Source organism: Aedes aegypti, chromosome 2 (assembly GCF_002204515.2).
Source record: "Aedes aegypti strain LVP_AGWG chromosome 2, AaegL5.0 Primary Assembly, whole genome shotgun sequence".
Lineage (NCBI taxonomy): Eukaryota > Metazoa > Arthropoda > Insecta > Diptera > Culicidae > Aedes > Aedes aegypti.
Window position 1 is genome coordinate 31,688,129 of NC_035108.1, and position 15,387 is coordinate 31,703,515.

Consider the following 15,387-nt stretch of genomic DNA (forward strand, 5'->3'; position numbering starts at 1 on the left):
ACTTTAGAGAACAGGAATCAACAATAGACCAAATGGATACAAAAAAAAACACAAAATGAAAACTACAGGAACCAGGAAATGAGATGTTTAATCCTCAAAGAATTTTACCAGACATTTCTCTAAGAGTATTTTAGAGATATATTTTGGGGGAGGGATTCATAACATTACGACACTATTAAAATTCCTGAAGTTGTTTCTTGAGATATCTGAGATGAAACATCTGCAAAATATTGGCTAAAATCGATTCTTTAGAAATTTCTCGGATACTTGAATTAAAATAGAGATCAAGTTTCCAATAGCAGAACTGCTACCAGCCCTGCAGAGGGGAGCTAGCTAGTTTTGAGCTGGTACCGACGAAAATCATGATGATGATGATGATTTGCTTCTTCTCTGTTGAACGTCTTGGGAAAAGCCAAAAACGAGGCGAAAGCTGCCATTGCGGGGATTAGCGGGTTACAAATCCGTGCCACATTTCTCGCGATGCATCCGCAGCATAGTCCTGCAAACTCCTGCAATGCTGGGAGCCATCCAGTGTGAAGCTGCCATGCCATGAAACGAGCAACGAAAAACTCAACCACTAGCTAGTCTGGGATGATAACGGCCCTAACGGCGTCATACGACGACGACGGTTACGGAATGCAAATTTCTGTGTACACTGCAGCAGCAGCAGTAAGGTGGCCCATATTGTAGGGAAAATTCAACTTGCAAAAATATTAAGTTACATGCCTCAATTTGTTCACTTGTACCCCCCAATAGCTACTGCGAAAAGCTGAGCGGAATTCGTCAACTCTGAGAGGGCGATAACGGGTCTAATTACATTTTCAGACACAGATGGCACTTTGGTCGATAAATTTCTTTCATTGTGGATTTGAAGATTTTCAGATCAATAGAGAGAAGACTGCTACAAACTGGAGGTTTTTCCTTTAAGAAACATCAAAGTTATACCTATGGAAACTGTGGTTTCCTTTTCCCCGGGATGGGAGCTACAGCGCTATCTATAATGAAAATGATCATTATGGACCACCCTAAGCAGCACTCTGCAGCGTTTCGCAAACGATGACTTTCTTCATGCGGGGAATCAATTATAACCGTGTTGACACTTTGTGTGCGACGAGACGAGTGCGTTTCCATAACCAGTTGATGCGAAAATTGGTATACGGGAAAGTCGAGCAACGAACGAACCGGTGAACCGAAAGCGTTGATTGGAATTTCATGAAGAGTGTCGTATGCTCGTCGTCGTCGTCAAGTTGTGTGTTCATGAGAAATGAGGTTGTTGGTGGGGACTTTAGCCGCAAAATGACAGACATGGAGATTTGCGACATTGTATATGTTTTGCCTTTTTAGGTGTACATTGTAGGGAGTTTGGAAACATTTTCAGCTTACTGTATAAACAATAACTTTAGATACGTCTTTCTCGTTGAAATTTAGATCCTTAATTCTTAATTTTTCGTAGATTGGAATTGGAGGTTGGAAGGCTCTAGGAATCCAACACAATCCGAGATCAAGTTCGAACGCAGGACACCAGAGCGATGCGCATCAATACTCAACGCTTGTCAACGGATGAGGTAGCTGCACAGTACCGCCAGCAGCTAGACAAGTAGTTGGGATATGTGAACAGCTGTGGGACTCCATCCACGAAGCTGTTGACCACAACGGCACGAGATATGGCTGGCGCTGGTCAACGACGAGGACGCAACGACTGGTTCGCTGAAGAGAGCCAGAGAGCGACAGTCGTGAAGAAAGCAGTTCCAGCAGTTGTTGAAGGGTGAAAATGGGAATGTAGCGAGAAACACGGTGAACATTGATGATGAAGGTCGAGCTGTAGACCCATCGACCATATCTGCTACTAGGTGCTGAGAAGGACGAGATCCCTGTCGAGCTATTGAGTACTTCTGAAGATATGGGAGGACGACGAAATAACTATCAGTTGGTTGGATGGCATGATACGCCCAATCTACAAGAAAGGACAGACTGGAGTATATCAATTACAGAAGGATTACCCTGCTGAATTTGGCGTAAACAATTCTTTCACGCATCCAGTTTAACATACTTACACCGTTCGAGAAATCCTTCATAGATGAAAAGCAGAATAGTTTTCGTTAAAGCTTTTGGGCTGCAAAACGGTGAGTTGTCAACTAAGAAGGAGCGTCAAACACAGTCCTGGTCCTCACAAGCTCTTGCTTCACGTTTCCACGGGTCTAACGATGACAAAGACCGACTGCTAAGGGTTGTTCTTCTGACATCAGCTAGAGTGAAGGGTTGCCATGTGGGAGCTTGGGATTTTTACCTTCTCGAAGCGAAATTCATCCATACAGCCGTATGGAATTCCACCTTTAGCAATTCCTCCGAGAGGTGGCCGAGCGTCTGGTCCATCTGACCATACATTGGTCTTGGATGTAGCGGGGGTTCATTAGTGGGCTCTGTTGAATCTCTACAAAAAAACACATATCTGCAAGTAGCCCTGAACAAGCGACCTGGTACTGCTTTCAAAGTACCTTAGCCCTCTGGAGTGCCAACTGGCACATCGGCATGGATGCCAGTAGAATCCTGATTATGCTATACTGGTCACAGTGTAGAACATCGGACAGGACACGGATTACAGATTGGATACGTCGACTAATAGTCGTGGGCAGGCAGTGTACTTTACTGTTTCCTGAGTAAGGAAGGCTGACACCAACTTGAAACGACAAATAGGACTATGAGGAGACTGCCTCCGTCCTGATGAAACCTTGGCAGGCCTTCGTATACGTTCGAAACTCGTCACCAACCTCGGTGAGTAGCAGGCTCAGATGTTACATTCCTGACTTACGTCGATCCGGCTCTGAACACAAACCCCATGAAGGATTGTGTCAACCCTAGCATGGGCTCTCTGCAAAGACAACCATGAGATCACGAGAGGCGACTATATACAACGAGCGGAGATATTGGTTCGACGGGGGATCCAATCGAATGGAGAATCTCGTGGATAAAACGAAGACGCGATAGTATTCGCAAGAAGCGAAAAAATGCAGAGATCACCAGTGATACCACAGATGGTAACAGCCAGCACTAGCAGATGCAGCACACCGAGTGAGCCAACAGGAAACCAGTAGAATGCAGGTTTTCTGAATCAAGTGTTCAAACCAAAGTCGGGGAGTAGCACTGTTTAAGACTATCGGCAGCATGAGAAGTCGAAGTTGTCGGAAGTAAAAAAGAAGGTCAACGAACTCTATGAGTTCGTCAAGACCAAAAACAATGTCCACCTCAGGATCAAGCAGCTGGCCAAGAGCATCAAGTCCGCCGTTTCAGCCGCAGAACGCGGACAGAAGGAATTGCGGATTAGAGCGGAAAACGCTTTTTCTTATCCGAATGGTTAGAGTCCACGCCTACAAAGCATCGCCATGCTGAAAGTGTCTGGGTTCGATTCCCAGTCGGTCCAGGATCTTTTCGTAATGGAGATTCCCTTGACTTCCCTAGGCAAAGAGTATCATCGTACCTGCCATGATAGACGAATGCAAAATGGCAGTAAGGACGTAATGCCAAGAAGAAGAAGAAGAACGGAAAAATCCGAAAAGGCATTGGCAACTTTCATAAGTATGTTCAATTAGGCAACACTAATAAATTACTGTTAAGAATGTAGAATTTCCTTAGGTAATTGGTAGGTAGGCGTATTCCGCGGTTCAAGGTGCAATATTGCTTGATAGATTGTTTCAAGCCAGATCTTCGTGAAAGTGATGAAATTTTTGATACAAAATCATGATTTTAACACAAAAATCAATCAAATATTGACGCATGTCTTGACTTTAAATCCGGATACCTTAGAAAAATGATGTCTTTAATTCCGGAGACTTTTGGACCGAAATCGGGACAAAGGTGTTATAGCATGCAATATCCGTTAAATTTCAATGAAAATAATATCAACACGTATTAAATAACAATCTTAAATAAACTTGATGGCCACGATTGCCCCACATGGCAAAACCAATAACACGTATGTAATAAAACTGGTTTGATTACCTGAGCTGAAGCACACGAAGCTTGAACTGCATTCAATGCGACTCGAACAGCTATTATTGAAGATAAATACAATTTATTCAATAATCTATTGCATTCTGAATACTCACTACACTATCCACAGTTGTTTTTCAAATATTCACTTATTATTTCTTTCGGGAATCTCACTTACACTAGTAAAACGGGAGTCCATTACGCAATGTCCGGATCTGAAAACACTGGCTCATAATCCCGGACAGTCTTTTTGCACACCGATAAATGTATATTTCCAATTTATTTAATGATAGTGGAGTCACCGAACTTTCAAAATATCTTCTTTCGAACAGTTTTGGATAAAAATTCTATAACGATATATTTTACCAACTTTTACTTCAAACAAACGTTGTTCGCGCGTTCATCGATCGTTTGACTCAAGTTGAAGTTAAATCGTTACGTAACGACATGGAACATGAACAAATATTTTTTTAAATTTTTATTAATTATTCAGTAATGGGTACTACATTAGAAATAAATGTAAAATTATCAGCATTGTTCAATTATAAGGGGATGAATGAAAACCAGATATATAACCAATTATTTTTTACTGTAATTAATTAATATAATTAAAGTGTCCAAATCATTGGAATTATTGGAAAACATTGTAATTTTGGTTTCCAGAAAACAAAAGTGGAAAAACTCTGACATCACATCGTGAACATTAGACATTTTCATTTTCACAAAGCTTGCTAAGATTGAGCTATAAATATTATAGTGTATGCTCGAAGTGTCAGAAAGGGGTAATTCAAATATTATAGCAGGCTAGCGTAAAAAGCTACATTGTTGGTCTAAACAGTGTTGTGAAAAACTCAACTTCTCACAACTCACGCTTGAGATTTTTCATGCGTGAGTTGTCAATCATGCATCTCAGCAGTCGAAAAATCATGGATAAGTTGGCTCACCTTTTTAACTCATTGTCTCGTATATCCACAGTTTACTCACACACGGCAATAATTTCTTGTTAGTCTGGTCAAATTATGTTAATACTTTCTAACGTAAACAACAACATTCGGGTTTCACGAGTTTTTGCCGGGTTTTGCGACTGAATCATTTTTTACGGTTTTAGTTGATTGAGTTGATTTTGCATCAAAATCTCAAGCGTGAGATTTGCGAAGCAGATCTCTAATGAGTTTGCTCTCACGGGAGAGCGTATTGATTGAGATTTTGAGTGTGAGTCTATCAACACTGGCTGTTTGCATAAACTGTGCTGTTTTTTTATTTGTCAGAGCGTCGTTTAAGATAGGAACTGACATATGATTCCGCAGTCGCCTCAAAAAACTTTTCATAAACACTATTTACATGAATTGCAATAATACTTCAATGAATCGTGCTATTTCAGTCATACAGTTATTTGGTATCCAGTCTCACTTGTTTTGAAATCTAACAAACCATTTAAACTGTTTTTATCCTCTCGACATTTTATTTATGAAAAATGTTAATCTATTGCGAGAAATTTTTGAAGGTTAGTTCTCAGCGCCACGTAACTTTTGCACTAGAGAAGAATTAATCCACATCTTTTTGAGTTTATTATTGCTTAAAGCTAAGTATGCTGTTCCGCTCAATAAATTTCTGCGTAAGAAATGCTTAAGAAATTTTCTACAGTGAGCCTCATTTGAATTGACATTTCTTTTCAACCCCGTGCTGCGATTAAAGAAAAATGCTTTTGTTGAACATTTCTTGCAATAAATTTTCAACGCATTGAAATAGGTGATTACTTTCTTTTTCAGGTGTATAGTCCCCATAATTCTGGGTTTCTATGAACCATGACTCAAATTAATAATAGAACAAATACCACCAATGGGTGCTGCTCATCCAGCATTCTCAATTATTGATTAAATTTTAATCATTTGTCGACATATTCTAACCTTTCATCAGTGTACATTTCCATGACTTGTATCTCACGACAAACAACACGGATTTGACAATTTTCACAAAGAAAAAAAAATCGATTGTCATGCTTTCACTTTGCCGCCATTTTTTTTTGTTGGGAAGGTTAAGCCACTGCATCCATTGGATTGAACTTTTGTGGCATGTCCCTTTTTACTATTCGCATCATTGAAGGAACTAAAACTGCCCACCATGAATCAAGTGAACAGCTTAAGCACTTTGACGCGTCTCTTCCCAGTCAGGCAAAATAGAGTTAATAAAACCCACAACCTTACTGGGATTTCCAGTCCAAATTTCACTTGGTGGTAAATAACCCCCGTTTAGAAATTTGGATCTGCGCTTGTATAATGCACTACAACTACAATTGCCGCCATACAACTTGTTGGGTTCTTTCCTTATGACAAACAATAATCTGTACTTTCAATATGAAATTTGCACAATGCAAAACAATGGAATCGCCGAAAGTCTCTTCTGCCACGACAACCAACACGCTCTAATAATCTGGTTTCACATGGCGGAGTCTTTTCCCCTACAACAAACAACGCGCTCTAGGATCCTGAATTGACATTTGTACAATACAAAACAACAAGTCTGTCAAAATTCTCAATTTTAACAGACATTAGACTCTGCCGAGGCTTGCCTTCCCCCACGGCAATACGTTGTAGGTGACCGATCTGACATTTGCACCAAGCAAAACAACGTCTAAATTTCGGTTCCTGACGGCGGACATTGAGCTCTCGCCTAGCGGTGTTACGAACACGTGCGCAAATTGGCTGGTTGAAAATACTGCCGTTTGATTTTGCTGGGAACTGCTGATCTTTGTTTATATTGCTGTGTGCGTTTGAAATGCAAATATCAAATGCGGGAACACCAAACGCGGTAAGATTTTTAACAAGGAAGGCGAAGTCAAAATTTGTTTTCTTTACTAGGTTGGCGGTGATATGGATCATAGATGCTAAGTATCCTTTGGTTACTTTGTGTTACCGCATTTGAAGCGCAGTTTGACTGGATTTGCATGTCAAATGCAAACAGCAATATTTTCCACCAGCACTTTTTAAACAGTGTATAGTAATAGTGTATGTACACGAGCGCAGAAACCACTATTGCCGGGGCTCGTCTTCCTTCGCGGTAAACAACACGCTATAATCGTTCGATCTGACATTCACACCAAGCAAAACAACAAGATCGCCAAAATTTTGTTTTTCGATGGCGGAAATAACCGGGGATCTTCTTTCCTCACGGCAAATGACACGCTACACACTAAGCTCTTACGGTGAATTTCACCGTAATCTCAACAGCTGAACAGTTCGGTGAAATAAAACACCGTAATTCCGTCGAAATTTTACGGATTCCGATGATTTTTCACGGAATACTGTAAAAATTTACCGTACTCCGTTGATTTATTTCACCGAACTGTTCAGCAGTTGAGATTTTACAGGAATCCGTAAAATAATTTAAGTGTGTATAATCGTCCGATATGATATTTGCCCTAAGCAAAACAACAAGGTCGACTGTCGCTTCTCGGCAGCGGACATTGTCGGGTGAGAACCCTCGGCAAACAACAGGCAGTAAGCGTCCGCACACTACTGCTCCTTCTCGAGTTTTTTCTTCTGCATTCAGACACACACCACGCTGCAGCCTGCACTTCTGATTTTCACTTTTTTTTACTTTAGCAACGTTCCATGTTGGTTCCTCCCATTGTTTTGAAATTTGAAATAAATAGGTACCAGACATCTTTCCACAAATTAGTAGAAAACTGACAGGATAGTCAATGTAAAGTGTGGATAATCACTGGGAAAGGAATCACCCTCCACGCGATGCTTATACAACTTACCCAGGCAAGTGTCAGTTCACAAATGAGACAGAGGGTGATAGCAAGGGTAGACCTGGGAGGGAGGCACCGATACTACACACGAAATATAAGACAACGTTATTATGAACTGCAAGATAACTCCAGCTTGCCAACAACAATCAAGGCAGGCTTCGAGAAAATCGGTAGTTTCCTTTTGTTGTGCACCTTCGATCTTTCCTGACAAACATGAAAAAGGGGCCACAGTTTTCTATGCACTAAATATTCATTTTCATTGGAAAAAGTAGAACGATGCGTTTTTTAATGCTTTATGTTGAATCAGATTAAATGGTGCTCACGTGACATTACTTGCGTTATGTGCATGAATTGATTTTCATTCGATTTTTATCACTTTTGAAGAAATACGAAAATATGTTTTAATTAGTTACGCGCTTTTTTCATGTTAGTCCAATGTTTGAGATCTGGGCTCACAGTGACAGTTCGTGACAGCGGAATCTCGGCTCACTATGACGTACAGAAATTTTGTATTGGTTTCTCCCTCCCAGGGGTAGACTATCAATCCTGCTGGTAGATATAGAGATTGGTGCTGCGATAGTGTTTGAAGTTCCCGCATAATCACGAACCAAATTGATACTATTCCCCAAATCATCCACAACAATTTGCGACAATATCTGGACCACTACGTATAACATACAAAATAACAATATGTCAACCGTACGGCAAACGTTTTAGACAATTTGTTGAACAGTGAATGGGAAAATAACAATGTGGAGAATGGGCGGTTAAGTTATGTAACCATATAAATATGGAGATTTTTCGGAACAACATTTTTCATAAACAGTTTGTCAAACGGTAGATATACCGTCCATTTTTTGACTAATTTATTATACAGCAAATAATTAAGAAACTTTAAAACCATAAATATTCAAGAAAAACAAACAATGTTTGTGTAATAGTTAGTTTTCGGTGCTTAACGATTATTTTACTATATTCGTTATTGTTACGTTATTGTTCTTTTGCATTTAAACCTTAAAATAGAAATGATACATTTTGAGCATCTTCAGCAGAGTTACAAATCGTATGATGAATAAGATAGCTCTTATAGTTCATTCATACGATTCGTAACTTTGCTAAAGATACCTAGTTATAAGATACAAAGATTACATTGAAAAGTGAAACAAGAAAATAACTTCAAAAAATCTTACTTTGCCAAATATAAAATCCCAGGGACTGTACTTTTAATCAACTTATTTTATTATTTCGCATTAGGGAAAGGTTCAGTTGTAATTCCACACTTCAACACTTCTCGCAAATAAATTTTCAGGCGTTAAAGAAATATTTTCCGATGGGTTCTGATTTGCGAACACGTCAGCATTTTAGCTTCCGATTAACGGGAACCGTGACGGAACCGCGTAGTGCATCGTCCCGGGAAAACATTGCTTGTTTTGTTCTGTGAAGCACCCGTCTGGTTTCGGTCATTTTATCTAGTCCCAGCGTCTCAGATCCCAGCCATTTTGCTGAAAAAGCTCGGCCAGTTCGACAGCAGATCGTGTCGATTCCGTCGATGGAATCCGCATCTAAGAGAAAATCAAATGACTCACGTGCAAATTTTAGATTATTCAGATTGATTACTTACCAGCGCTACTGTTGAACAAAATAATTCTGGACATTTTACACTGATTCTGTATTTTTTTTGCCATTTAACTCTTTGCACTATTTCCATATTTAGATAGTGCAAAAACAAACACTCTAGAAAAACATCACATCAGTGATGTAGGTTTTTAAGTTTTCTTTTTTTTTTCAAAATATGTTTTAACACAATTTTTTTAAAAAGAACAAAACAACCCATTCAAAAATTTCATAATCTTGGAGGGGGTGGGTGGTGTCCTTAAGATGTTACAGCTCATACAAAATTCGAAAAATATTCATACAAAATGCGCAACAAGGGGTGTCACAAATGATTATTTTTGGCGTTATGAAATTTGTGAATAAACCGAAGAACAAAAAACTGTCATGTTTAAAGATTAAGTTGAATTTTTTTTTTCAAATTCTTTATGAAGCTTGCGCTGTTGTGAGAATTTTTCAAGAGTGGATTAAGTTCACTTATTAACCTGTACACACATACTATTGCGGGTAACTGTTTGCCAAACTGTAATGAAAAGGTAAAATACAGTGAAATGCATATATGTGTAAGTGTGTTGCGCACGAATTTGTACTGCCACTATTTGCGAAATGTTTTAGGTTTCATAATATTTAACAATTTCTGAACAGTTTTATAAACTGTTACTGTTTGCTGTGAATTATGAAAACCGTTATTAATAGTCTAGAGATTTGGAACTTATATTGTCCAACAAAAAAAGTCACTGTTTGTGATATATTAACTATATCAGCTAGGAGAATCTTATTGTTTGGAAAATAAGACGAATTGGGTCCTAAAATGTTTAATGAAATCTTGTTTTTATTTAATGACACGAAAGAGCATGTTACTGCAACTATTTTAGCAATTTTTCCCGCTCAAATAACGGCTATATCATATTTAAACTTTAATTTAAAAATTGGGTCCATAAATGAACCTTGACACTTTTGATCATGTTTGACGTTCACATAATCGACAAAAACACCACAGGGCTTTTAGTTTTAACACTGGGGTTGTTCCTATCTGACATTTCGGAAGGGACACGGAAAGCAAAATACACCCAAAATTTGAGTTTAAGCCAAGGAGTGTGACAAAATCTAAAAAAATATTTTGTGGGCTTAAACAAAAGAAAAACATTAAAAAATTGAGTAAACATGTGTTTTTGACCTAAACTTATGCGTTTGGCACTAAAATTGGGACAGGCCTTTAGGACCCTATTGTATTTTTCTATGCGGGTTGTTAAAGAATTTGTTCATCTCGGAACACTATTGTGCATCCGAGTAATCGCTGCAACGTCGCTCAACTGGCGCATCGCTGGACTGGCGAGCGCTTTGCAGTTTAGTGCTCCAGCGATGCATTGAAATAGCCTGTGTCGCTCGAGCACCAACGCCAAACTCCAGCGAAGTTTTAGTCGCGTGTATTAGCTAAACAATCTTTGTGTTCGTTCCTGCTTTTGTCTGCACTGACAATATGAGAATGTCGTTTCCCGTGAAGCAAAATACGTATTGCGGTTAATTGGTCCCGCAACTCGTAAACGAAAGTCAATTTCGCATTTGATGCATACATTTGATTTGACATAACAAGTGCAGGAAAGAGGAAAATATGATATCAGCAATATCAGCCTGAAGGAAGCCTTGGATAATACCAAAGAGCGAAATGCAAAGCTTGTTAAATATGTCCATGACACCAGACTGTATGTGAAACCGTAAATGAATTGAATTGTGAAACGTAAATTTGTAAACAGGTTGTAACCACTATATGATTGCAGCGCCACCAGCTGGAGTGGCGGGTATTGAAACTAACGCTGTAAAAACAACTATAGCCAAATTTGAGAACTCCCGTAGATTGAGTTTGGATCGCACTACTTTTTTAGAGGTTTATGTCTCCGATAAACTCACCACGATTTCTTGTCCATATTTAAGTATTAGAAAATCATACGATATTTTGTGGTCCAATCAGAGCAGGACACGTTAGAAATTGCTTCGGGTTTCAATACGCGATGTGGGACAATCGGTCCCCAATATGACCTGATATAAACAAAGATTCATTCCCGTTTAGCCAGTGAAAGTGACCAGTTCATATTCGCTTTCGAGATCGCTGCAGAAGTGGACTACAAATTAGTACAGAATTTTAAGATACCGTGTGAGCAAATTATAAGAAAATTTGTAAGTTATCCTAATACTTTTCTAGTTTAGAAGTTAATTAATATTAAATTCCTCTAGAACGATAGTAAGAGCAGAGTTTTTGCCTGTGAAGTGGAGCGTGTATCCTTACTTTGTATTACAAAAGTGAGTTCAGCATAAAATGTAATATTGCTTAAACAAATACGAAAATTATTGAATGTATTTAGGCGATCGTGAGTAGTTCTACAGAACGGTGGATTTAAAATTAGCGGCCAAGAGCCTGCATTGAAGGTAATTATACTTGCTAGTGTTTAGCTGACAGTATTTAACTGAAGTGGCTCGTTTTCGTCTGAAGAACCTTCAGGCGAAGGTTTTTTTTTTGGATCAGGTACCATCGTACTACCAGCGTCAGCACGATAGCGCCCTACCGACGTTTTCACACGTGGTGCTTCGAGTAGCTCCTTGGAGGATCGAGTCGTAGCTAGGCCCACGTGTGACCTCCCCCCTCAACAACCACAAGCAACTGCCTTCCAGATTTCACGAGCCACCGCTAGGATCAGCGAGACAGAGTTCAGCAGCATAACACGCAGGTTAGATCAAACCATTTATAACAAACGTGCACGTTTAGGGCCTTAGGTTGAAAGCTAGGAGAATAAACTTGGAGCAACATTTATAGTTCTCCCTCGTAGTGTATATCAACCATACAGTGAAAGAATTTTAGTTTCTATCAGGTTTCGGTATAGTTTGATACGGTTTTGTTTGGGCATATTTGCCAATGGTACCTGACCTGCCCTGAGAAGAACTAGCCGGGTACGGTATTTTGAACACGCCCTTTCGCAGTACGATTCGTCGTACTGGCGCTTAAGCGAAAGGGTTTCCAAAATGGTAGTTCGTTGAAGAACTTGCCGGTTTTGCGGAAATAGTTTGAAAATATTTGGCTGTAAAAATAGCTATGGCTTAGCGTATTTACCCTCTACTTTCCACCATTTCCGCCTCTGCAGTCTACCAACCGTTACAAGGTTAAGTTTTTAATTTCATCCGACACGAATGCACCCTTCTGGTGTAAAGTGTCACTAATAAACAAAAAAAAAAATAACAAGTGCATAAAGAAGTGAATATTATAAAGCGGTTATAACACAGCAGACTTCTTCGACCTGGTCACAAGGTAGAGGTCGGCGGATTCGTCAAAGGTCACGAATACGCCGTCTGAACGCAGTGGAAGAAGAATTCTAAACGTTCGAGACAACTGGAGAAGTATCACCTAAGGCCGACGAAGATGGAGATCTACAATACATCTGGTAATGCCGTGATGCTACAATCAAGGTATAAAGGTAGTGGTTGTTTAATCTATACCAACCCACACTTGTTAGATCCTTATGCCATTTTAATTGGACTGGTCAATAAGGAATTAACAACTAAAAGTTAAAAAGTAGATTGGAGCACCTTGTGCCTTCTAATTCCGCCCTAAATGCCTATCTTTGACAGATACGCGTATTTCGATTACCATTTGCAGTCTTCTTCAGTGTCAGTTACTCGTATCCACTGGGCTTCGTGGCCTTGCGATTAGCGGCGTCAGTCGTCTAGGCGTATTGTGCCACGAGGTGTGGGTTCGATTCCCGCTCCAGTCGGTGAAAACTTTTCTTCAAACGAAAAATTCATCTCTGGGCTACTGGGTGTTTCGTGTTGTCCGTTGCCTATTGTTAGTGATCGTTCAGTCTGTGCAGCCTATGTGCTGAAGACGGTGTAAATTGTATTTTACAAAAAAAAAAAAAGAATACGAGTAATTGACACTGAAGAAAACTGCAAGTGGTAGTCGAAATACGCGTATCTGTCAATGATAGGCATTTAGGGCGGGATTGAAAGGTACAAGCTGCTCCAATCTGCTTTTTAGTTTCTCTTTTGAGATTCTGCTTAGGTGATTCGATAACATTTAAAAGAACTAAAAGTTGTAGTTCATCAGTGCTCATCAATCATGCTTATGATAATGCTGTAGACAGTCTTTCATATATAACGTATCTAGCTTATGCACCAAAATTTGCAAACGAAAATAAATCTACCATAATTGGAAATATGCAATTGCATTCTTTTTTCCCAGTACTGTACAGATACTAAATTGGAGTTTTGTATCAAATTCCATCCGAATGAATTTACTCAATTTTAAATTGGTTTATGAAAACCCTATCATCCGCCCGTCCTTGTTTTCTAGACTCAGGGTGCAACGTAAGAAAAATGTTCTACGCTTGACCACATCCTACACATTCCTAATGCAATTCCCTGTCAGATCAAATTAAACATTTCCTTTGATGACTGCATTCAGAATTTTCCAGCTTATAACATTTAACCTTTGGGAGCGAAGCAGCTATCATGCCATCAGACAGTATCAGACCATCCGTCCGTTTCGGTTAAAGCTCATAGATATACGTACTGTAAGAAAAAAGGGGCGGAGTGTACCGAGAGCGGTCTCAGTTCCCAGTTCGCTCGACACCAAGCTTTCGCCGAAGACCACAAACTGACTGCATTAATTGGGATTCCACAGCACTTAACGATAAGGTTTACATGGTACACTATCCCTTGTCTGCTGTGGCAAAGGGGGTTGTACGAGAACAGGCACTAACTATACGAGTAAGATAAAAAAGAAGAATCACTGTTACTTACCCCGACGTCCCCTTTTGGTCCTTGATCTCCTTTCGGTCCCGGTCGTCCCTGTCGTAGGTGGGTTGGTAAGTTGGATACCGGTCAATGGGTCACCCGACAGGGAGCGAGCAGCAAAAACGGTAGAAGTAACATGCAGAGAAGATAAAAATAACATGAGCAAAATCATCGTCAAACCACAATGTGAAGAAAGGGGTGGGGGAGCACGAGTTTCCACGAACATATATGAACCTAAATTTAAGCTCGTTTGTTAGAGAGAAAAATTTAATGAAGCACTTTCTGCAGGGAGCAGGGGAATTGCTCGTAGGAATGACTGTGGGTGCAATTTAATGGAATCGGTCATTCCGGAACCATTCCGAATTCTCCATCGGATGACGCCCGCACGGCTGATCCCGTTCCTCGCAGTAAGTGCCGTACAATTTGCAGATACAATGGAACCTCTATTTACGATTTAGATCAGAAGTTTTTAAGTTTTAATCGATTCGCAAGTTGAACGAATTGAGTAAATTAAATTTACATAAGAGAAAATTTCGTAAAACGAGGTTTTAGTGTACAGTGTCTAGTCCATGTACTGCACATGAACATGACACGGTGCTTGCTCTTTTACGGCAACGCTTCTGCTAGAGAAGCATTCAGCGTGGATCAACATTCCTGACGTCTGGCAGAGGAAAATTAATTATCTTGTTGTAGCAATCCTGTCACGACGACGACGAGAACCACGACGACTATGGCGACCAGGACACAGACGACGATCTTGGCTCTCTAGCGTTCAATGTCCGAAATGTCCGTCGAGCTACTTACCGACCACGAGTTGGTGCCCATGTCACTTGGACCGGCCGGCCTTCCTGGTGGCCCGATGGGACCGGGTTTGCCACGCCTTCCACGGGGCCCCCGTTCGCCCTTTTCACCCTTGTTCGACTGCACACATGGATCGGAGAAGCAGAAAAAGAACGGAAACCCGTATAAAAGATGGCAATTAATTCCAGTTTATGGGATTACAGGGGATTTACAGTTCGGAACTGTTGGGTGATTGTTGGTAAAACTGTGGATGCAGGGGTTGACATTCGTTTAGAAGAGTTCCCTTTGCCTTTTTTTATATATTTTCCAAAATTGTGCTCAATAAATAGTAAGTTTTACTTTACTATACATAAGTGTTCCTAGAGAAAATATATTATGAAGTATTTAGTCTTCAAGGTGTCTGAATGATTTTGAGTCAAAATTTGTTTGTTTGTTCTTTTTGAGATATTTGG

The 15,387-nt window shown here is 39.9% G+C and overlaps 1 protein-coding gene across 16 annotated transcripts in view; it reads right to left on the reverse strand.

The window, feature by feature from the left end:
- The window catches only part of LOC5574086 (collagen alpha-1(XVIII) chain), a 980,207-nt gene that overhangs the window by 101,683 nt on the left and 863,137 nt on the right, over nucleotides 1-15,387 (reverse strand). For all 16 annotated transcript variants that reach the window (XM_021840445.1, XM_021840446.1, XM_021840452.1 and 13 more), the window contains 2 exons: nucleotides 14,939-15,055; nucleotides 14,141-14,188 (listed from right to left, as the gene is read on the reverse strand). In XM_021840445.1, coding sequence (XP_021696137.1) covers nucleotides 14,141-14,188; nucleotides 14,939-15,055 — 165 coding nt within the window. The remainder of the gene's footprint in view (nucleotides 1-14,140; nucleotides 14,189-14,938; nucleotides 15,056-15,387) is intronic.